The sequence below is a fragment of the Hibiscus syriacus genome, unplaced genomic scaffold, assembly GCF_006381635.1.
Source record: "Hibiscus syriacus cultivar Baekdansim isolate YM2019G1 unplaced genomic scaffold, ASM638163v2 tig00111706_pilon, whole genome shotgun sequence".
In the NCBI taxonomy this organism is placed as follows: domain Eukaryota; kingdom Viridiplantae; phylum Streptophyta; class Magnoliopsida; order Malvales; family Malvaceae; genus Hibiscus; species Hibiscus syriacus.
Genome location: NW_024063158.1, coordinates 43,712 through 67,858, shown reverse-complemented (window position 1 = coordinate 67,858; position 24,147 = coordinate 43,712). Strand labels below are relative to the sequence as shown.

Genomic DNA, 24,147 nt, shown 5'->3' with positions numbered 1-24,147 from the left:
GGCATTTCATAATTCGGAGGTCTTCTACGAAAGCTGCTCTCAACCTGGTGTTGGGGGCAGCCTACTATTTTACCTCTCTCTTACCCCATTACATATGGGAACAAGGGACACCCATTTCGATTCGATTTGGTTTCTTTTAGTTTGAATTACTTTTCTGTTTGGCTAAAATTTAGGTTGGTTTATGTTCGATTCGGTTTTTTGAGTTTCAGGTCAAATTTAGATCATCATGTTCGAGTCTATTTCGACTCTCAGTGTTAGGTCTATATGATACCAAACAACAAAAACTAGCACAAGGCATTTCAAAACGAGGATAGCGGCCATCAAAGCAAATACTCACACAAAAAACACTATCCCTGGAAGTGAATATTCACCGCCGATGGCGGCGTGAACAAAGAGGGCTGGATGAAGGAGAGAGCCGAGGGCAGAAAAGGATGGAACATGAAATGCGAATACCTTTTGCTCCGACCATCCGCGCCACCGAATTCCGAGCCTAAACCGGAAAAGTTTAAACCGTTAATTTTTCTCATACTACAAAGGGAAAGGTTGGAGAAAAACTCGAGTTTAAATAATCGGATAATACAAGGAAAGAGTATTGCCTGTCTTGATCTTAAAGTTGTGAATGTTCGGTTGCCTCCTAGAAATGAATCTGACGGGATGATCTGCTGCTTGTCTGGGCCGGTCGGTTGCAGTTATTAGCTGCAAGAACATGCCAGAAAATGGTTAGGCATCGATAAACCGGATTCGTGGGGTGCTAATAAACAAGAAGGATAGCGAAGGCATACACAGAACAAAGAGAAACTATGGCCTTAAACGTCTGATACGAAAAGAATGTCGACATAAAAATGAGGAAGAAAGCATGGGGTTTGACTAGCAGCCTGTGAATCACACCTTCTCATCGAAGCGGAAGAGAGACTGATCGAGGTAGGGAGAAGGACTCGTTGCTTGACAAGTTAAAGGCAACGAGGATAGCGTCTTCTTTACAAACTGCAGAAGAGTCGTGAGGCAATTAGACATGCAAAACCGAAGATTGAAGACTTAAGACACCATGCCGGAAAACTATCAGAAGAGAATTCCAGAGAAGATACAAGAGAACCGTAAAATAGTAGACTAGCAACAACTTCCGGTTACGAAACTCACACCTGCGAGGCACTGGGGGCTTTATTCTTCATCCACTTTAGGTGTTCAAGTGCATGAATATTATTTGAGTGAAAAGATACGAAATTCATACGCATCGAATGTATTGATATTGCATGGAAATGATCACAGAAACATTCAAAGAGAAGGTAAAGCTCGGCCGCTGCATTCTGAATGAAGTAATAGATCATGTGATTGTTCAAGAATTCAACAAGACAAAACAGACAAAATAATGAGAGAAAAACCTGGGTTTGATCTGTTTCTTCACTCCATATTTCTCGGAATATGAACGAAAGCAAGCGTTGTTTGATACCACTCAAAAAAGAATTGTTTGGATTAGGCTGGTCACGGTTTATACCATTATCTACAAGGTCTCCACGATTGCCCGACAACTGATGCAGTTAACTTTCGTCGGATGTTTTGAAGTTTTAGCATCAATAGTCAGATTGTTAGTGAAAAATAGTTAGGCTCTCAGGTTTAACAACTAAAATGATAAACACTATGGGCAGGGTCCAGAGATACATGTTAATGAGAAAGCCATTTGTGTCCAAAACATTTTCGAGAGAGAAAGTAACTCGACATTGAAGAGCTCTACACACTAACAGGAGGTACATGAATTGAAAAACCCAATAAGTACGTCAGTTTACTAGTAAGGCAGTAATAGCATTTGCAATAGAATCAGTGAAGCCTAAGTACATGATAAAACTAGAATAGAGAACATAAAAGCAAAAGCATCATGCCTGAGAACTGGAATTTATAAAAAGCTCATCATCTTCACGACAATACGCACCAATGGCTCGAACATCGACAAGGCTCCCGGAATCCCTGATTTGAATAATGTATATCGTTTGATAACGAAGCGATACAACCGAGAGCAGATCATCGTACAAGAAGGCACCCGCATTGTGGATGAAATTGAAACAATCATTGTGAAACACCTTCTCACCTACTTTAAACCCGTCATGCAACCTGATTGTATTGCAAAACAAAATTAAGAACAAAACGAAACAGAATTTAGTATTCCATAACTAATGGTGCAGCGTTTGATCTTGATTTATACAAACCCAACGAGGTGAATGGTGATTCTTTCAAACGATGGGATCCCCAGAATAGCTCCGTCACGAGCACCATGAACTGGAGCAGTGGAAGTAGCGAAAATCCCGAATTGATCACTCTCCATGTAGAGAAAGAAGCCTTTGCATATAAGCTCGTTGAAGGAAGCAAGTGATCGAACGTATTAGATCATAAATTTGATCCATTATGGGAGCCTAAACCCAAACACAAACTAAATTGATGTCATTGCTTACATCATTTAAGTAAAGATGTCATTTCTTACATCATTTAAGTAATGATGTCATTGCTTACATCAATTTAGTTAGGTGTGAGTTAAGTATTTGTTGAATTTGTAATGATTTAAATTAGTTTATTTGTGTGGTGTAGGATTGTTCTTGAGTAGTATAAATACCCCTTCCCATTTTAGTTTTAAGCATCAAGAAAAATTAAGAGCTTCTAAGTGAGTGAAGAAGCAAAGTCTTATAAGAGTGAGTTGTAGTTTTTGTTTTTGAGTGAGAGTGCTCTTGTAATATTTGTTTGAGTTTCAATAAAAGTTGTTTGTGTGAGTGTTTTATTTCCAACAAAGCGGTATCAGAGCGAGTTGGAAAGATCGAAGGTCTCGACGAGAGGAATCCGCCGCCGCCAGAATTTTCTCAATATCAGTTCTGACGCACCGCCACGCACCGCCGGAAGACCGCTGCCAGAAAATCGAGTTGACTCACCGAGTTGAGCCGAGTTGGAGCCCTTGACCGAGTTGTCCAAGTCCCTCCCAAGGTTTTTTCGGCATTCTGGATTCATTCTTGCAATCGGATTTTACAAAATCTCATTATATTGAGAGATATGGCAAATGGTATGGCACCATTCCAAGTTCCGACACTCAACAACAACAACTAAGACAATTAGAGTATAAAAATGAAGGTACTTCTTGGATCACAAGATGTGTGGGATATCATAGAGAAATGCTATAACGAGCCTGTGGATGATGATACTTTTGCTACTCTTACACCAGATCAAAAGACAACTTTGAAGGATTCAAGAAAGAGAGACAAGAAGGCTCTTTACCTCATCTATAAAGCATTAGATGATGATGGTTTTGAAAAGATTTCAAGTGCAAGCTCTAGCAAGGAAGCGTGGGAGAAGCTGCAAACCTCTTACAAAGGATCCGAGCAAGTGAAGAAAGTTTGTCTCCAAACATTAAGAGGTGAATTCGAATCCTTAAACATAAAAGCATCTGAGTCTATTTCAGATTATTTCTCAAGAGTAGTAGATGTTTCTAATCAATTAAAAAGAAATGGTGAAAAGTTAGACAATGTGAGGATAATAGAGAAGATACTCCATTCGTTGGATCCCAAATTTGAGCACATCGTCGTGACGATGGAAGAAACTAAAGACTTGGAAGAAATGACGATCGAGCAACTCCAAGGATCATTGCAAGCATACGAAGAGAAGCATAAGAAGAAGCATGAGTTTACTGAGCAACTCCTCAAGCTGCAACTCAAAGATATGCATGAAAGCGAACGCAATGATAGAAACCAACGTGGCCAAGGCAGAGGTAGAGGCCATGGACGAGGTGGAAGTCAAGGTCATGGACGAGGCTGGAATTACAACAACAATAATTCCAACAACAACTATGAGAAAGGAGAAAGCTCAACACGAGGCCGTGGAAGAATCAATCCGAACTCAAGGCGTGAAAAATCTCAAGTTCGATGTTATAATTGTCAAAAGTTTGGGCATTATGCTTAAGAATGTAGAGCTTCCAACAACAAAATTGAGGAGAAGGCTAACTACGTGGAGGAAAAGATAGATGGCAAAGAAACTCTTCTTCTAGCACGAAAGGAAACTGATGGTGGCCAAGCAAATTCCCGGTATCTTGACAGTGGTACAAGCAATCACATGTGTGGAAGGAAAGACATGTTCGTGGAGCTAGACGAGTCAGTAAGCGGAAATGTTTCGTTTGGAGATGATTCCACAATAGCAGTGAAAGGGAGAGGTAACATTCTTATCCGTTTGAAATATGGGAGACATTAATTTATTTCAAATGTCTACTATGTGCCCAATATGAAAAGTAACATCTTAAGTTTAGGGCAACTGGTAGAGAAAGGTTATGATATTCATATGAATAATTATAATCTTTCTATAAAAGATGATAATAATAACTTCATTGCTAAAGTGATGATGTCAAAGAATAGAATGTTCTTGATCAACATACAAAATGATGTTGCAAAGTGCCTGAAAGCTTGCTATAAAGATGCATAATGGCTTTGGCATTTTCGATTTGGGCATCTCAATTTTGGAGGTCTAGAGCTGCTATCTAAGAAGGAGATTATGAAGGGACTACCTCGCATCAACCATCCTGACCAGCTTTGTGAAGGGTGTCTAGCTGGGAAACAATTCAGGAAAAGCTTTCCAAAGGAGTCAGAGACAAGAGCCAAGAAGCCACTCGAGCTCATCCATACCGATGTGTGTGGATCGATCAAGCCGAGCTCTCTCGGTAACAGTAACTATTTTCTTCTCTTCATTGATGATTTTTTAAGAAAAACCTGGGTATATTTCTTGAAACAGAAGTCAGAAGTTTTTGAAGTCTTTAAGAAGTTCAAAGCAGCAGTGGAGAGAGAAAGTGGTAGAAAGATCAAAGCCATGAGATCTGATCGAGGTGGAGAATTTACTTCCAGGGAGTTTCAAGAGTTCTGTGAAGCAAATGGAATTCGTCGACCAATGACAGTTCCTAGATCCCCCCCAGCAAAATGGTATGGCAGAAAAAAAGAACAGAACAATCCTCGACATGGCACGAAGCATGCTCAAAAGTAAGAAACTACCTAAGGAATTTTGGCCAGAGGCAGTAGCGTGTGCAGTCTACTTGACAAACCGATCTCCAACAAGAAGTGTATGGGGAAAGACACCGCAAGAAGCATGGAGTGGAAGAAAGCCTGGCATTTCCCATTTGAGAACCTTTGGAAGTATAGCCCATGTTCACGTACCAGACGAGAGAAGAACGAAGCTTGATGATAAAAGCGAGAGTTTTATCTTCATCGGCTATGATGCTAATTCGAAGGGTTACAAGTTGTACAATCCAGACAATAAGAAGTTTGTGATTAGTCGAGATGTGGTCTTCAACGAAGAAGGAGAATGGGATTTTAACTCTCATACAGATGACTTCAATTTCTTTCCTCAGTTTGAAGAAGATGAGCAGACAATGAAGGAGCAACTAGATGAATCTCAACAATAGCTTGCAACTCCACCCACTTCACCAACATCAGCCACTCAAGGAGACTCATCACCTTCATCATCGTCAAGTGGGAGTCAAAGTGAAAGAGTTGTGCAACGCACAAGAAGCCTTAGAGATATCTATGAGGTAACTGAACGACAAGATAATCTTACATTATTTTGTCTATTTGCCGATTGTGAACTAGTGAGCTTTCAAGAAGCGGTACAAGAAAAGAAATGGAGAGATGCGATGGACGAAGAAATCAAGGCCATTGAGAAGAATGACACATGGGAACTTACCTCACTTCCCAAGGGACATAAGGCGATAGGTGTCAAATGGGTGTACAAAACAAAGCAAAACGCCAAAGGAGAGATTGAAAGGCACAAGGCGAGGCTAGTTGCTAAAGGCTATAGTCAAAAGGCTGGAATTGACTATGATGAGGTATTTGCTCCTGTTGCTCGATTGGAGACTATCAGACTAATCATTTCTTTGGCAGCTCAAAACAAGTGGAAGATACAACAGATGGATGTAAAGTCTACCTTCCTAAATGGAGTTCTTGAAGAGGAAGTTTACATTCAGCAACCATCAGGCTATGAAGTCAAAGGGCACGAAGACAAGGTGTTGGTGTTGAAGAAGGCTCTTTACGGGCTAAAACAAGCACCAAGGGCATGGAATAGCCGAATCGATAAGTACTTCCAAGAGAATGGCTTCAAAAAATGTCCCTACGAGCATGCTCTATATATCAAGATCAAAGATGGAGATATTTTGATTGTGTGCCTCTACGTGGACGATTTGATCTTCACTGGAAGTAACCCAAGCATGTTTAATGAATTCAAGGATGTGATGATGAAAGAATTTGAGATGACAGACATCGGGCTCATGGCGTACTACCTTGGCATTGAAGTTAAGCAACAAAATGATGGAATTTTCATTTAACAGGAAAGCTATGCAAAGGAGATACTGAAGAAGTTCAAGATGGAGAACTGTAAGCCAATAAGCACACCGGCAGAATACGGGATCAAGATGACCAAACATGAAGAAGGCGAAAGTGTAGATCCAACATTCTTCAAAAGTTTGGTAGGAAGTCTACGCTATCTAACTTGCATGAGACCCGATATTCTTCACGTAGTTGGATTGGTTAGTCGCTATATGGAATCTCCAACAACCACCCATTTTAAAAACACAAAGAGAATTCTTCGCTATCTGAAAGGTACAATTGACTTTGGCTTGTTCTATTCAGTTTCTAACGATTACAAGCTTGTTGGATATAACGACAGTGATTGGGGTGGAGACATAGATAATCGAAGGAGCACTACTGGATTCGTATTTTTCATGGGAGATATTGCGTTCACATGGATGTCAAAGAAACAACCGATTGTCACATTGTCCACTTGTGAAGCGGAATATGTTGCTGCTACCTCATGCGTTTGTCATGCAATTTAGTTTAGAAATCTATTGAAGGAGATAGGTTTGATACAAGAAGAGCCTACCAAGGTTTGTGTCGACAACAAGTCAGCCATTGCCTTAGCGAAGAATCCAGTATTCCATGATCGAAGCAAGCACATCGACATTCGCTACCACTATATAAGGGAGTGTGTTGCAAGAAACGATGTGGAAGTTGAATACGTGAAGTCACAAGATCAAGTTGCCGATATTTTTACCAAGCCACTGAAAAGTGAAGACTTCATAAGATTAAGGAACCTACTAGGGGTCACGAGATCAAGTTTAAGGGGGGGTATTGGATCATAAACTTGATCCATTATGGGAGCCTAAACCTAAACCCAAACTAAATTGATGTCATTGCTTACATCATTTAAGTAAAGATGTCATTGCTTACATCATTTAAGTAATGATGTCATTGCTTACATCAATTTAGTTAGGTGAGAGTTAGGTATTTGTTGAATTTGTAATGGTTTAAATTAGTTTATTTGTGTGGTGTAGGATTGTTCTTGAGTAGTATAAATACCCCTTACCATTTTAGTTTTAAGCATCAAGAAAAATTAAGAGCTTCTAAGTGAGTGAAGAAGCAAAGTCTTATAAGAGTGAGTTGTAGTTCTTGTTTTTGAGTGAGAGTGCTCTTGTAATATTTGTTTGAGTTTCAATAAAAGTTGTTTGTGTGAGTGTTTTATTTCCAACAATGCAACCTGATTGTATTGCAAAACAAAATTAAGAACAAAACGAAACAGAATTTAGTATTCCATAACTAATGGCGCAGTGTTTGATCTTGATTTATACAAACCTCACGAGGTGAATGGTGATTCTTTCAAACGATGGGATCCCCAGAATAGCTCCGTCACGAGCACCATGAACTGGAGCAGTGGAAGTAGCGAAAATCCCGAATTGAACACTCTCCATGTAGAGAAAGAAGCCTTTGCATATAAGCTTGTTGAAGGAAGCAAGTGATCGAACGTAAAACTGCGTGAAGAAACTCTCGAACCTCTTAGCTTGGGGTGGGAGTTAATGGGCACCATCACAATCCTCTACATTGCACGAGTAAGAAAGCCACTTCGGTCTATAAACAATCAAATCCATACGGTTCTTACTGAAACTCACCAAGTACTGACCGTCATCGGTGAACTTAAAAAATGAATGATCCGGACATTCCACATCGTACATCGTGAAATGGGGAACTAGATTCTCGTAAAATAACCCGGCGCGATGAACCTGTTGTCATTGACACAAATCATCGAACATGTCCTGCGCAATAAAAATCAGAACATAGAATCAAAAGTAGGAATGACAGAACCACCCGAAACCGGTTAAGTTCGGGTCGGGGATCGAGGTAAAATTCAGGGATTTTTTCAGGTTCGGGACAAGGTATCTGTAACATCCTCAATACTGGGTTAGTGACTAAATTGTAAGGTTTCAAAATTTGGTGATTTAAATTAGAATAATTGAGTGGTTTAAAGACTTATATAAGAAATGTGGTGTAAGATCAAATTGAAAAGAATGAGGAATGAAAGGATAGTATGGTCATTTGTAAAGAAAAGAAAAATATAATAATAATATATGGTATATATAGATACACGTGGAAGGAAGGAAACAAAGTTTAGAGGTTTCCAGAGTTCTCTTCTATTTTTTTTTCTTCTTCTTCTTCACGTGTGAAGCCAAGCAAAGGTGAGTTTTCTCTTGAGCTGATTATGTGCTGAAATTTAAGTTTAGTTTTGATTATTAGATGCTAAGTAAGATTAAGGAAAGATTAATTTGCTTTAAAACAACAAGATGAAGAGTTTATGAGGATTTAAAGATTTGGAGTTTTTGAATGAAATATCGAAATAAAGTTTATATTGAGAATTGGAAGTTGAATTTGACTTGTCATCAAGTTAATTAAGGGATATAAAGTGTTAGAATAGGAATTTGAACATGTTGCAAAACTAGTATAATTTTTGCAATTACATAGGAATGACTAGATTTGAAGTTAAAGAAGTGATTATGGAATAAAAATAAGTTTAAGTATGTGTATTAAAGTTAGGAGTATTAAAGGAAGTGAAATAAGAAGGTTTGAGCTGAAATAAGGTGATTTTCGAGCTCAAAATGGGATTTCTGGGCTAGGGGAATCGGTACCCATTCAAGGGGAATCGATCCCCCCTCAAACGAATATGAATTTCCAGAATGCTAGAGGGGAATCGATACCCCCAGGGGGGAACCGATTCCCCCATAATGAAAAAAAAGAAGAAGAAAGAAGAGAGACTAAACTATTAATCCCTTGAATTGGTAGGCTATTAGAGGTTAATTTCAAGGCTTAGGCATCTGATAATCATCTTGAAAATTATGCTTATGTAGATATTGAACGTGACTTTGCTTCAAAGTAATCGAAGGGTTAGAATTGATTCAATTCAAACAAGGCTAAGGTGAGTGCATATGCATAATATGATTATGTTAGTATATTCAGTTCTAGACTTGCGATAAGTCTAGATTTAATATCTTGATACATGATTCATTCAATATTATTAAATATGATATGAATTCATACCATATGCATTATGGGATATACTATGCAGATTGTGGTAAGTCTATTTCCAGATTAGAGCTTATATATGAATGTATGTGTCATATGGGATTGAATGAGTTACGAGATATCTATATTAGGTATATGAAGTGTGTGTGATGTGTTTGTTATGGTTTATAGGTATGAATGAGCATATTTATTGACATGTTACAGTATATATATATTATATGAGTTGTGTAAATAGGTAGATAAATGTGTTAAATATGTGAAATAGTTAAAATGATCAATATGATTTCATAAGAATATGAAATAAGAAGTATGGAAAGGACATAAGAAAGAATACGAAGTATATATAGCATATGAATATGAAATCATATGAGGGCTGACATGAATTATATGAAAAATAAACTACATGATTACAAATATATGAAAATATGCTAGTTTGATGGGACCTAGGAACTAGTATACGTGATATATATACATTTATATAAGTTATTGGATGAAAAATGAACAAGAGATGAAGGATAATACTATAGGAGTATGATAAAAACATAAATGATGACATGTATGTATGTATGTATGTATGTATGTATGTATGTATGTATGTATGTATGTATGTATGTATGTATGTATGTATGTATGTATGTATGTATGTATGTATGTATGTATGTATGTATGTATGTATGTATGTATGTATGTATGTATGTATGTATGTATGTATGTATGTATGTATGTATGTATGTGTATGTATGTATGTATGTGTATGTATGTATGTATGTATGTATGTATGTATGTATGTATGTATGTATGTATGTATGTATGTATGTATGTGTATGTATGTATGTATGTATGTATGTATGTATGTATGTATGTATGTATGTATGTATGTATGTATGTATGTATGTATGTATGTATGTATGTATGTATGTATGTATGTATGTATGTATGTATGTATGTATGTATGTATGTATGTATGTATGTATGTATGTATGTATGTATGTATGTATGTATGTATGTATGTATGTATGTATGTATGTATGTATGTATGTATGTATGTATGTATGTATGTATGTATGTATGTATGTATGTATGTATGTATGTATGTATGTATGTATGTATGTATGTATGTATGTATGTATGTATGTATATAAGGGTTATATGAAAAGGTATAGGTAATAAGATGATCATATGAACATGTGATAAAGAGCTATAGAAAAAGAAAAATGTGATATGATATGTGAATATGCAATAAGTTAAAAGACAATGCCCATGATATGAGTTATGAGAACTGTAAGTATAGTTGGCATACCAAGAGTCAAAGAACTACCTATGTCTTTCGAGACATATGGATAGTATACCTATGTTCTAAGGAACATATGGATAGTTTACCTAGGTTCTTCGGTACCTATGGACAGTTACCGAGGATCTTTATGACCTCTGGATAGTTACCGAGGATCTTTATGACCTCTGGATAGTTACCGAAGATCTTTATGACCTCTGGATAGTTACCGAGGATCTTTATGACCTTTGGATAGTTACCGAAGATCTTTATGACCTCTGGATAGGTCCTTCGGAATATTCATTGAGCTGTGGTGACAGCATACGTGTGCACAACCTCATAATACTCGTATACCTTGGGTTCTCAATAGTGTATATGGGCTTAAATAAGACATAACGAGGATGTATATAATTGTATCTTAATATGGTATTATTACGATTTATATTGGCTCATATGTGGTATAATAAATGATGGTATGATAGTATAATTGTGTTTGGATAGTAGACGACATGTTTATATTTTAGTAATTCTTTATTATGTAATTATGCCTCACTAAGTCTATGACTTAGCGTGTAAATGTTTTTACACGTAGGTTTTGAAGAGCAGGAGAATCAAGAATAGGAATTTGTAGATCAACATATCTCTACTCAGCGATCAGATCAGAAGTAAAGTCACAATATGTATTTTGTTGTATGTAGTGTGTTGGCATGTAAGAAAAGTGTTAGTTACAAATGCTCTGATTAGTTTTGTCTTGTTTTGGTTAACTCGTGTACAGTGGCAATGTTATTTTAATAAAAGTTTTAAATTTCATCGGTTTTCGTTAAAAGATTAAAGTTTGAAAAGTCAATGTGACACCTCAGACTTGTATCCGGGTCGGATACGGGTTGAGGGTGTTACAGTATCCCCACCTGGCCCCAATTATATATATATATATAATGTTTTATATTTTTTATATTAATTATATATATAATATTTTTTTTTATTTTTTATATTAATTATATATATAATATTTTATATTTTTATATTAATTATATAATACAAACCCTAAATCCTAGCTTTTATAATTATTAAAGTGAAATTTGGTTGATTTATTGATAAATTTCTCAATGTAGGGACCTACCAAAGAAAGTGACAAAAGTGGCACGACGATTTTGGATGGCTTTATTTGACTTAATATTACGTATGCATCTTCGTTGTATGATTTGAATATCGGAACAAATTTGTATTTAGTTATGTATGTGTTTTATTTTGGAGTTTAGACAATTATTTAGAATTGAGTTTGAATTTGTGATTGTAGTTTGAATTGTAAATCATGTAGACTAATTTTTCAGTTTTTTGTGAACACTTTTTCTATTTTTTATGAAAACTTGCTCGATTTTTCTCAGAATCGGGTTGGGGTCGGGTTCTCGGGATCAGAGCAAAAAAAATCCTCGACGAGGAGCCCCGATAAAAAACCCGACGGGGATGGGAATTCATTTCGGGGACAAGGACGGGGACGGGGGGAGCAAAACCCGCCCCGTTGACATTCCTAATCAAAAGACTGAAAAAGGGTTAATACCAAAATAAGTGCTCAAACTATACCGCTTTTCCCAAATAGGTACCTAAATTAATTTCGTTCCATCCAGGTGCCTAATGTTACAAACGTTAGCCGTTTAGGTGTTCGGACCGTCAACAGAATTAATTTCCCCATTAAATGACATGTGTCACAATATGATAATTTTGAAATTTATTTTTTGAAAAAATATTAAAAATATCATAAATTGTCTCTATTAGTGGAAATCTAAGAATTCAAATATGAATTTAATTTACGATCCTATTATTCCAGATTCAATCGAATAATTCTAAGGAAAAATATATTAAAATAATTTTTATAAAACTAATATATATATATATATATATTTAAGGTTTTATAAATAAGGTATTTATTTATTTAAAAATATCATAAAAGGACATCTAGTTACTTTAAGACAGCCCATTTCTTTAAAATTGAAAAATAAATAAATTTGAATAAAATTAAAATTATATATATATTTGTTTTTATAAGTAAGGTATTTATTTATTAAAAAAATATTAGAATATGACATCTAGTTAATTTAAGACAATCCTTTCTTAATATTTAGAAATAAATAAATATCAACGATCCTTTAAAAAAATGTAATGTAAATAAATACATAAACATGTAGGAAACAAAAATAATAATATAATGACTAAAATGAAAGAATAGGAAAATTTAAAATTGAATTCATAAAATAAGAAAAGATCAAGCCATACAAAACAAATAATCACATTTACAAACCAACAAAACATAATCAAAATTAATACTTTATTAACCTTCACGTGCTAACCTTCTATTGATATATGTAGGTATTCATTATCAAGAATCTACCTAATAAAGTTGTTACCATAAATAAAAAATAGGTTTAACATATTTATAATGAAAAAGTGAAATAAAAAATAAAGTAATAATTAAATACTATATTTAAAATATTGAAACAAATATTTGTAAACATTGTTTAAAATTACATAATTTTAAATTAAAGTATTTTATTACAATTAAATCTAATATGAAATTGACATTTTTCTAATCCAATAATAGTAATAAAATATTATTCAATTTTCAACTTTAACTTTTTAAAAAAACAAAAGTAGTTTGAATTAACATAACTTTAATAGTGAACCCAGTTGATTTTATTACCAAAATATATATAATATAATTATTATCACCTAATATCTATAATCAATAAACAAATTATTTAATATAAGTATTAATAGTATAATTTAATCATTATTAATTATAAGAGATTAAAATAAAAATTAGTAAAATTATAGGGGATAAAAATTAAAATACTAAATTAAAAATATTGAACAATAAAGATCAATAATAAAATAAAATTATAATTAATCAGTGATTAAAATAAAAGAAATTAAAAATATAACCTCATATTCATATATAAATTAATAGCCCTAATTAAAAATACCATGAAATATAAATACTATCATTGTAATTTAACCATAATTATTAATCGAGATTAAAATATAATTTCTTAAAATTAAAAGGACTAAATCTAGTATTTACCCTAAATATTTAATAAATATGGCAAGGACTATAACAATATAAAATAAAATAAGAGGACAAAATTAAAAGACCTACAAAATCAATTTAGTGACCAAATTGCAAAAGAATATAAATTCGGAGATATCACGAGCGTGATTTTCCCAAGAGTGAAATTACACAAACATCCCTTCCCAAAGCGACGTCGTTTGGGAAGGGGAATAAAAGGCCCAAAACCGGCCTAAACTCAACCATCTCTCTCATTTTCTTTTTCCCCCTCTCTCTCTAAAAGAGAGAGATGAAAATTCTCTCTGAACTCTCTCTAAAATTCTCCCATAAGAGATAACCCGGCCACCGCTAACCGCCGATCTTTGGCACCGATGACCACCGTCGGCCACCACCCATGGTGGTCGGATTTTACAAAACTTACCCAACTCGAAGATCTCAAAGCCCTAAAATCGATTCCAACCTTAGTTTTTCCTAAAAAACCCTCAGAATCGTGCAGATTTAAAGAAAATACCTTCGGTATTTTGAGTTTTCCGACAATGTTTGGTATCCTAACGATGGTAAGTTTTCTTTTCTGTTTTGTTTCTCGGTTGGTTATTGGTTGTTGTTTTCCTCGTGGTTGTTTTCTTGTTGTCTTCTCCTTGTCTTTGCAAGTTTGGTGGCCTTTTATAGGCCATCATGAAACTGCCTTCGGTTCGATGGTCCCTCGGTGAGTCACCAAAGGGATGTAACATGAGCGACTGGTGTAGATTTTCTGGAAGCATCGATGTCGTGGCAACAAACGACTGGGGAACATAACGATGTAGTGGTTGGCGTAGAAGCGGCGGAGCAGTTGGAGGGACATGGCAGCACCGAAATCTCCCTAGGGTTGGTGAACCCTAGGGTTTCTGCTGTGCTTAATCTGGACCGTTGGATCATGTCAGATCCAACGGCTGATAAAACTGGCAGCTGAAGAAGATGCTAGAAACCCTAATTAGGTTTGGATCCTGCTGAGTGGTATGGGTCGGGTGTGGATCTAGGTACCCATTTGTAATTGGGTTCTGGTTTGGGCTTGTAATAATAATAATATTTAATAATAATAATAATAATAATAATAATAATAATTATAATAATAATAATAATTTTAAAAATAAATGAAAAAATTAGTGTCTACAGTAAGTGTTTGAATTTTGTCTCGAAAAATGTTTTAGTGTCTAAATAATTTTCGTTAAAATTAGGTGTCTAACATTTTAATCGGAGCACTTTTAGGTGCTTTGACCGTTTAACGACCGTTAAATTTGACCGTTAAGTAACACGTGTCGAGCCCTAATAATTTTGAGAATTTATTTTAAAATTTTTAAAAATAAAAATATTTTTTATTAAAAAAAAAACTCAAATCCTTATCGCAACAGCCCCCTCCTTTCCCCCTTTCCCCTTTCTCCCTTTCATGGTCGTCAGTCAACCAGTCGTGACCACAACCGTCGACTCCTGATCAAACCCCCGTTGACCTTTCGTTGTAAACTGTCACCGTTTGTCGTGGAGAAACGTTTGAAGTTTCGTCGGATTTTAAGCCACTATCGTTGTTTTTCTTTGATTTTGATCGATCCCAAAGTCCATATGCTATGTTGTCACCACCGTCCAATTCCGCTCAAAACCCATCCTCACCGTTGCTCCATCGGTGCTCCTCCGACGTTCTACCATGGTAACGGGTTGAAATGATATATTTTGGTTTTTTTATAATTTCATCAAAAGTTTGGGGTACTTTTGTAAATAAATTAAGTTTTTTTAATTTTTCTTTATTATTAAAAAATGATATTTTTTATTATTAAAAAATTAAAAAAATATAATAGTAGGCACCAAGAAATATAACTAAGAAAATGTTACGCACTTATTTTTAACTTAAAAATTCTTTAAGTATCATATTGTTTCTCGAGATAAAATTTAAACACTCATGTCTATATGAAACCTAAATATATTTAGATTATTGATGATTCGTGCACGTTATAATAATTTAAAGTTACGTCAATAATATATATTATTTGCACGTAATTTCATGCAAAACAAGACAAAATGATTATTCCTTAAAAATTGCTTTATTGTTAGTAATGAAAGCAAACACGAATTAGAGTATTATTATTGGCTTGAAAGATGCATTATTAAAATGATAATCCAGACAATTAAAGAATACGACGCAAGCCACGTGTCAAACAATGGAGTATCCTTCTGCTGTATCCAGATTTTTCGGGTAATATTTCAATTAATTTAATGAAATTTATTATTTTTAAAAATTCTTGATGTGGATTTAGATAAAATTCTTTTTCCCCTCCATTGTTATAATTATATATTTTTTGTTATTGGTAAATTATAAAAATAGTCACTAAATTTTACTTTCTCTCCTATTTGCTCATTGAATTTTAAAAATTTTAAATTTCCTCATTGAATTTAACACATTGAGTTTTTTTTCATTGAATTTTATGCTCTCTTATATTTTGGTCACTCCGCCGTTAAATAGTTAATGGTGTTAAAAATGACACGATTTTATAAAAAAACAAAAATTTCACCAAAATGATGTCGTTTTGCATCTATATTATTACCCATTTCCATGTCATTAACTATTTAACAGCCGCGTGAACCAAGCAACCTAAATGGTAAAGGAATTATTGTTATTCCTTGATGTTCCAGGTTCGAGCATCAGGAATGCTTGGTGTAGTGCGTTCAATTTCAAGTGATTGATAATTATATTTGAACATATATTGTTTTGTACTTACCCCATATTAATCAAGAAAAACTATTTGACATCATAATAACAAAAAAAAACTCAATGTATTAAGTTCAATAAGAAAATTAAAAAAATACAATAAGTAAAATAAGAGAGAAAGTAAAATATAGTTACCAAATTTATAATCTAAATAATTCGGGTATCCACGAGTCGGGTACTTATAAAACTCGAATACCATTATTTTCGGATCACGGATGCTCATTTCATATTTATGTTTTCCCAAAATTATATTATTTAAAAAATCACATTAAAAGTATAAAATTTAAAAATATATGATATATAATCCAAACATATTATTTAAAATTAATATACTTGATTTATAATTTTTTATGCAAAACACCTAATTTTGGTTTTATTATCCAACCTTCTTTTAGTGCAAATAATACCTAACCAGTGCTTTTTTTTTGTAATTAGATACCTAATTTTTATTTTTAAAATGCTATTTAGAACTTGAACTTTCAAAATTACACGTGATCACATTTAGAATATTTTTTTTGAGTATTTAACACATTATCCATTTAACTAAACGATGTTAAAATTACAAATATAAACCAACCATAATTGAGCACATGTAACTAAAAATGTTATATACCGAATTGCACCGAAAAAAGAAATGAGTACCTAATTGCACCGAAGAAAAAAAGCTAGGTACCTAATTGAAAAAGTTTATTTGAAAAAATAGAAATTTAAAGTAAAACTTTTATTGTTTTTCGAGACTAAAAATTTTAGAACTTTAATTGGTACAATTAGATGTACAACTTTTACTTTTTTTAATACAACTAAAAGAAAACAATTGCACCAAAGGAAAAAGGTGGGTACCTAATTGTACATAAAAAGTTGGGTAGCATATTGCATCATTAAAAGAAAAGTTTAGTACCTAATTGCACCCAAAAAAGTTAGATACCACATTACACATAAATGCCAAAGTCAGGTACCAGAAGTTATATTTACCCTTAAAATTTCAATATATTAGTATATTTTAAAGTTATATCCAGATTCCAGCCCTGTCTAATACGCCACATAGAACGGCTACCTTGAAAAAAACTAGTGTGTTCATTAAGTTGCTCAAACCCAGAAACTGTTTACATACAATTCATTGTCAGCCAAGATAACAGAGCAATACTTGTGATACAAAGCAACCAACACAGATCATTACTCCTAAAACGGAATTCGGTTTTTCGATTCTTACATTATATAATGTCGTCCCGGACTCTTTCTCATACCCGCTTCGGTGGTACGTACTGAACATGCACTTCTTCACACATATTCTGTACGAAGAAACACGGGGATTAATGGCAGAAACGCAAAAGTAATATCATGTCGTCATTGTATCATCTTTTTAACGGAGAAACGAGATAGTATACTCGATTCTTGTAGTTTTAGAGCTTCTGGATTTGACATTAGAAATTTTTCTTTGTTATAATATGTACAATGTTGTATTTACATAATCAGAGTTGAAATACGACCCCGACGGGATAGGACGCTACAAAGATGACATGAGAATGGTTGAAAAGGGAAACCAAATATTATCATGGAAGGCCTAGATATTTGAAAAGATCCACAGTGTTTCATACATGATCATTCAATTTTAATTTTGTGAGCTAATCCGCATAAAATTTCTGAGGAAATAAAAGGGATAAGTGAATTTCACTCGGGATGAGACACTGTACCTGCAACTCCTCTGGAAGTGCCTCTGAAACTGCAAGAGTGTAACAACCGGGGACAAATCTCCCTGAGAAGGATTTACAGAAATATAAAGAAACCAGAATATCTAAGGATCATATATAATACAGTAAGTAAACATATAGTTTGATAAGGCATCAGAAGTCGTAAAGGATATAAAGAAACGATATAAATATAATAATAATTGGATAATCTATCATCAAGATGCTAAAAGTCCGGTGCTTCATAAAATTCAGAAGCCATGTTGCTCTGACTCTTCGTTTTTGTTAGAAATATCTAGTCCAACAGCATGTCCAACAAATTTTCGGAGGTATGACAAGGATTCTCCAAATGCATGGAAAAACTTGGGAAATTATTTTGAACATATGCTCATGTTTGAATCTAATACCTGAATTCGAGTAACGTAGAAGCATTCATAAAAACATGCATTATTCCAGCAGTCAACCTATAGAATAAATCTTAAAATCCAAGGTTCAGCCATTAATAACAATAAACATATAGTTTGAGAAGCCATCAGAAACTGAGAAGGATATAAACACGACATGATAATAATTGGATGATCTACTATTTGATGGTGGAAAACTATCATCAAGATTTCGAAAGTCCGGTGCTTCATGAAGTTCAGAAGCCATGTTGCTCCGATTCTTCATTTTTGTTAGAAATATCTAGTCCAACAGCATGCCCGACAAATTTGCAGACAAGAATACAGAGGTATGACACGGATCCTCCAAATGCATGGGAAAACTTGGAAAATTAACCATGCTCGTGTTGGACATATGCTCATATTTGAAACTAATACCTGAATTCGAGTAATATAGAAGCATTAATAGAGGCATTCTTTTTTTTCCATCAATCAGCCAAGAGATTAGAGAATAAATCTTAAAATCCAGGGTTCACTGACCCATTAGTAAAAACAGCAAACTAACCTCACACAATAAAGCAAATCATACATATTCTAAATCATACAAACCTCCATTATCCATGCAAATAAGGCTCTTAAACTTTGAAAAACTTACCAATTCGTAGCCAACGAGCAGCCCAACTTCTAGACGGATCCATCACAGAAATTATCCTAGAACATTCAGTAATCAAAATTTAAAACAACGCACAAAGGGATATGAAAATGCAAAATTTGAATCTATTCGTACCATAACATTATAAATATTTTAACTTAAATGTAAGAAACTCGAACAATTCGACTCTACAAAAAGTTTCAAATAAACCTTAAGTTATGAAACATAACTCAGAACTTTTTTGAGGATCGAATGCTCACCCCTACTCAAAGGATAAGAAAATGCAAATCTAAAACAATAGGTTTAGGGATAAAGAGACCCATTGAAATTAGGAGTGGTGCAATCGACAACGCGTTCATTATCCTCGTCCATCTTAAAGAATGGGCAGTTCTCACATCCTGATTCTCTAAACTGTTATTATTCAAATACCCACAAAAAGAAGTAATTAGTACAACGCCTCGAACACGAAATGCTTTAAAGCGAGAAGAACCCTAAACCGGAAACGGAACAAGCAACCTGATCGTAGGTTTTGACGAGGCGGAAACGAAGGCAAGCCCTGAGCTCGTGGCCGAAACTCGTCGGAATCTGTGCCGGCGCGCTTCTCATCGCTAATTTCCCCCCACTTTCCTTGCGATTTCTGGGTTTCAGTCTTTGGGATTCAAAGTCAGACGAGGTATAACAATGGAGAATAGTTCTTAAACGAGGAATTAGAAACATGAAACCAGAAGGAAATTACACATTTGTCCCAACAAACTAGAGAATACATTTTAAACATTATATAATATATTTTGCAATCTTATAACAACAAATCCGCTGTAGCACAACGGTTAAATTTCCTTTGATAATGAAATTCCGGGCTCGAACCCCGGCAGCGGAATTCATTTTTGGTTGCGAGCTTCTTTTTTAATACTTTTTAGCAAAGAGTAAATATAACTTTTGGTCACTAACTTTGGGATTTATGTACAATGTGGTACTAAACTTTTTTCTTCGTGAAATTATATATCTAAGTTTTTGCAATGGTGAAATTAGGTACCTGAGATTTTTATTTGGTGCAATTAGTCAGTTAATTTTTTAATTATTTATGTTCAATTTTGAATGGTTTATACTTACAATTTCAACACAATTCCGTTAAGATATAATATTATTGATTTAATAATTAAACATTGAAATTATAATTTTAAAAATGATAAGTGTCTAATTGCACTGAAAATAGTATCTAATTGGGTACAATAAAAATAAGCAGTCGATTAGTCCTTAAAAAGCTAAAATTTAAATACCTAATTTAAGTAGCTCAAATATTCATGTCGTTAAATAATACGAATACACAAATTAAATATGTATTGTAATATTCGATTGCATATCGAGTAATCGATCTGCTTACACACAATTTTTTTTGTTTTTTTGTTTGTTTGTTTGAGAATGGGTGAAAAATAATTTTTAAAAGTTCTTGGGCTAAAAGTATAATTTAACAAGTTTTAATGTGTCACGTCAATAATACAACAGAGGTTAACATCCGAGTGACCAAAATGTTATAACCCAAAAACATAAGTGACCAAAACTATTTTTTTTCAAAATCGAACGACTCAAAAATAGAATAGACCATCCATGTAATTTACCTAAGAAAAAAAGTAAAAACTTAGATAATTACAAGGTAATAACATTTTAAAATCTTTCTTAACCATTAATAACTCACACATATTTAATTACTCGAATTCAATATATTTACAAAGAATAAAAATCCTTTTTACCATTAAGATCGTCAAAAAGTAAAATCTCTTAAACATTGAATATTTTCCAATTTCAAATTTTAAATATTAAAACTTCTATAAACGATAATTTTTTAATATCTCGCGAACCTCATGTTTTAAGAAACGTGAGATACTAAATAATTATATTAAATTATATAATCTAAAAAATATACAGTACTTTACATCCTATAAAATGCGAGATACGTTCTCTTACTGAATAGGACGCGAAGTAGTCCAGTGTCCAGTTTGGAAGCATGTTTCTAACAAATCTACAATGGGAGTTACCGTTAAAAAATAATTATTAGGTTTTTTTTTAGAGAAAATACCCTCATTGACCAAAAATGCCTTATAATATACGATTTTAATCAATTTTTTTTTGAATTTGCCAAAATGACAAACTAAATCGCAATGCGATCGATAATTCGCAAAGCGATCTCCGGTATCGCAAATCAGTTTCCAGATTCGCAACGCGAACTTCGACTATCGCATTGCGATTTACATATTCGCATTGTGATAGTCTAAGTTCGCGTTGCGATTTATTCTAAATTCGTTGCGATTTATTTCAAATTCGTTGCGATTTATTCCAATTTCGTTGCGATAGTATTGCATTTGTTTCTTAAGAATTTTCTCTAAAAAGATAGTATTCGCGCGGACGTGTCGAAGACACGTATTACCACGACCACGACCACGACCACGACCCGACCCGACCCGAGACGGGACGGGCGGCGGCGCGCGAGAGTCCCCTTGTTCTCTATTACTCAACAAGGAAGTAGGAAAGCCAAGCCTTAAATACCATTCCCAATAGTGTTTCCAATACTATGTGGGATTGAGCATTACCAACACTTGTTTACAATACAATGTGATTTACATATTCACATTGCGATTGTCCAAGTTCGTGTTGCGATAGTCGAAGTTCGCGTTGCGAATCTGGAAACTGATTTGCGATACCGGAGATCGCGTTGCGAATTATCGATCGCATTGCGATTTAGTTGGTCAATTTTGCAAATCCAAAAAAATTTGGTTAAAATCGTATATTATAAGGTATTTTTGGTCAAAGTTATTTTTTCTTTTTTTTAATATAATATTGCCTAAAAAAATCACCTACCACAAAAATAAGTCAAAGTCAATGCAAGAGATGGTCAGAAAGCGAAGAAGACTTACAAATTTACACCCATTGCCATTGGGTAAAAAAGTGTGGGAAGAACTCACAAGGCGGAGATGGGCCAAGTTCAAAGCGATGTATCGGCGGCTGATGCCATTAACGGCCAAGCTCGACCCGACTCTCCCTCTTCCATGGATTCTATTCTTGCAGGTTTCTTAGTTTATGCCTTTACGTTGTTAATATTAGTTGCCGTCAATCTCATGTGCCATCTGTTTGTGAAAATGTCCGAAAGAAGATCTTAGCTTTACTTTAAATTCTGTTCGTTTTTTGCCTTACTCCATTTAAAAAATGGAAGTTCTTTTTCACTTCTTTTTTGGCTGGAGCTGTTGATGATTCCATTACTTTTGCTTTTTTTGCAGAAGCTGCGGCATATGGTAACGATGAGAATCAGGTTGTTCCACTATTTTAATTCCATTACTTGCTCCCTTTTTTGTAGTTGGGGCACTTAACAAGTTGTGAAATGAATTGGGTTTTTGTTTCTTTCTTCTTTTGTGCCAGTCCCTTGAAGCGCAGGCGCAGAAGGCATTAAACTGCCCTTGTGTTGCTGAGCTGCGGGATGGCGCTTGCGGTGCTCAGTTCACCGAGGCTTTCCTTTGTTTTCTCAAAAGCACAGCTGAGGAAAAAGGTAATTAATCTAGACGCTCCTAGTAGGTGATTTCTGCTTAGCTGGTTATGTCATTTCAACCTTTACAAAACAAAAGATTTAGAAAGCAAAGATTTAGCTTCAGTTTCATCTATATTGTGATTTAAGTTGAAGCTCTGAAGTCTAGATATTGTAAATGTCTTGTTTAGAAAGCAAAGATTTAATTTGTTAACCAGATTGTTAAGATTCAACCATTTTCTTACTTTGAATCTTAATCATTTGATCAACAGATTTTCCATCTTCCATACCAATCAAAGCCTTAGCTTTTCATCTATACTTTGATTTGTTGTTTCATTTCATTTAGACTTATTTCAGAAATAGGTACCTAAAGCATAGTCTTTTTTTATCTAAGCACTAAGTATTTTTTTGGTCAAAGTAAATAGCTAAAGTAATCAATTTTTTCATGTAGTACCTAAAGTATTTTTTTTGACTAAAGTAGGTACCTGAAATATACCAGCTTTTTCATCTAGGTACCTAAAAATTGACACTTGTCATTGATTAAAAAAAATTTAGTTACCTAGATGAAAAAGGTGAATACTTTAGTCACCGGACTTTGATCAAAATATAGTTTAGACGGTATACTTTAAATTCTTATTTTTAAATTAAACATTTTACATTGTTTCTATGTTACTCTGAAGTCGAGTGTGAGTGTGGGATACGTGAAAGTGTCCCTAGTGGGGACACTTATTTTTGGACATGCGTCAAATACGGGTATATGGCATATCTATTGTGAGGAGAATAAAGAATATGAACAATGCAACATTGGTCCATTTTTATGTTGTTTCCCGCTATTCTAAAAGGCTGGTATAGGGCTTCAAAAACTGCTTGAATATTTGAAACATTAATTTCTTTCTATTCATGTTGTTTCCCTCGATAACTCATATCTTGATTTTTTTTCTCGGTCATTTGATCATTGCTTAACCCGACCCGCAACATACAAATCTTAGTTTTCCCCGTCAAGCACCAACATTTTGAAACTTTCCTCTGTAACAGGGTTCAGACTGCGTGCATCCGTTTGTTGCCTTGCAAACCTGTATCAAAGGTAACCCCGATGCATTTCCTAAAACCGTCACGGATGATAAAGAAGTCGTGAAAGAAGAGGAACCTGTCCAAGAATATAGAATTTGTCCTCCTTTATGGTTCAGGAAATCTCAGAGCCCAAAACCAAAACTCTAGGACAAAGTTTCATTGTTTCTTCTTCTTTTGCCATACATTCTCATTGCATATGCTGTTTTGATCGCTTAATTTAGTATTTTATTTCTTTGCCTGTTAAAAGATTGGTGTCATCTGGTAATAAAGAGTTAAAGATGACAAAATCTGGGTGCTCACTTAGATCATTTGAACATGGTTGTATTCGAGTAAAAAAAAAAAACTTTTGTTGCACATATACTATTTTGTGAATCGGAATGGACAAAAAATAGGCGAACGATAGATTGTGAGCTAAAAAATCAGGGATCAAACC

The 24,147-nt window shown here is 34.2% G+C and overlaps 2 protein-coding genes and 1 pseudogene across 2 annotated transcripts; 1 reads left to right on the top strand and 2 right to left on the bottom strand.

Moving 5' to 3' along the window:
- Positions 1-296: 296 nt before the first annotated feature.
- Positions 297-8,222, bottom strand: LOC120167886 (annotated as a pseudogene).
- Positions 8,223-17,469: 9,247 nt separating this feature from the next.
- On the bottom strand, positions 17,470-19,795 carry LOC120167884 (transcription elongation factor SPT4 homolog 2-like). Its single transcript, XM_039176772.1, has 5 exons — positions 19,649-19,795; positions 19,452-19,543; positions 19,136-19,191; positions 18,107-18,168; positions 17,470-17,704 (listed from the first exon to the last, which is right to left on the bottom strand). The coding sequence occupies exons 1-5, from the start codon at positions 19,736-19,738 to the stop codon at positions 17,654-17,656; spliced, it is 351 nt and encodes a 116-aa protein (XP_039032703.1). The 5' UTR covers positions 19,739-19,795; the 3' UTR covers positions 17,470-17,653.
- A 2,269-nt stretch (positions 19,796-22,064) lies between these two features.
- Positions 22,065-23,981, top strand: LOC120167882 (mitochondrial intermembrane space import and assembly protein 40 homolog). The gene is made up of 4 exons (XM_039176771.1): positions 22,065-22,192; positions 22,402-22,433; positions 22,541-22,664; positions 23,677-23,981. Exons 1-4 carry the CDS (start codon positions 22,099-22,101, stop codon positions 23,859-23,861), a joined length of 435 nt encoding a protein of 144 aa, XP_039032702.1. The 5' UTR covers positions 22,065-22,098; the 3' UTR covers positions 23,862-23,981.
- The last annotated feature ends 166 nt before the right edge of the window (positions 23,982-24,147 follow it).

Coding starts and splice junctions, on each gene's coding strand:
- LOC120167884 (XM_039176772.1), bottom strand. CDS start 19,738: ATGAGAAGCGCGCCGGCACAGATTCCGACGAGTTTCGGCCACGAGCTC. Junction 19,544..19,648: donor TCGTCAAAACCTACGATCAG/GTTGCTTGTTCC, acceptor GAATAATAACAG/TTTAGAGAATCAGGATGTGA. Junction 18,169..19,135: donor TGCTCGTTGGCTACGAATTG/GTAAGTTTTTCA, acceptor AATCCTTCTCAG/GGAGATTTGTCCCCGGTTGT.
- LOC120167882 (XM_039176771.1), top strand. CDS start 22,099: ATGGGCCAAGTTCAAAGCGATGTATCGGCGGCTGATGCCATTAACGGC. Junction 22,193..22,401: donor CATGGATTCTATTCTTGCAG/GTTTCTTAGTTT, acceptor CTTTTTTTGCAG/AAGCTGCGGCATATGGTAAC. Junction 22,665..23,676: donor CAAAAGCACAGCTGAGGAAA/AAGGTAATTAAT, acceptor TTCCTCTGTAAC/AGGGTTCAGACTGCGTGCAT.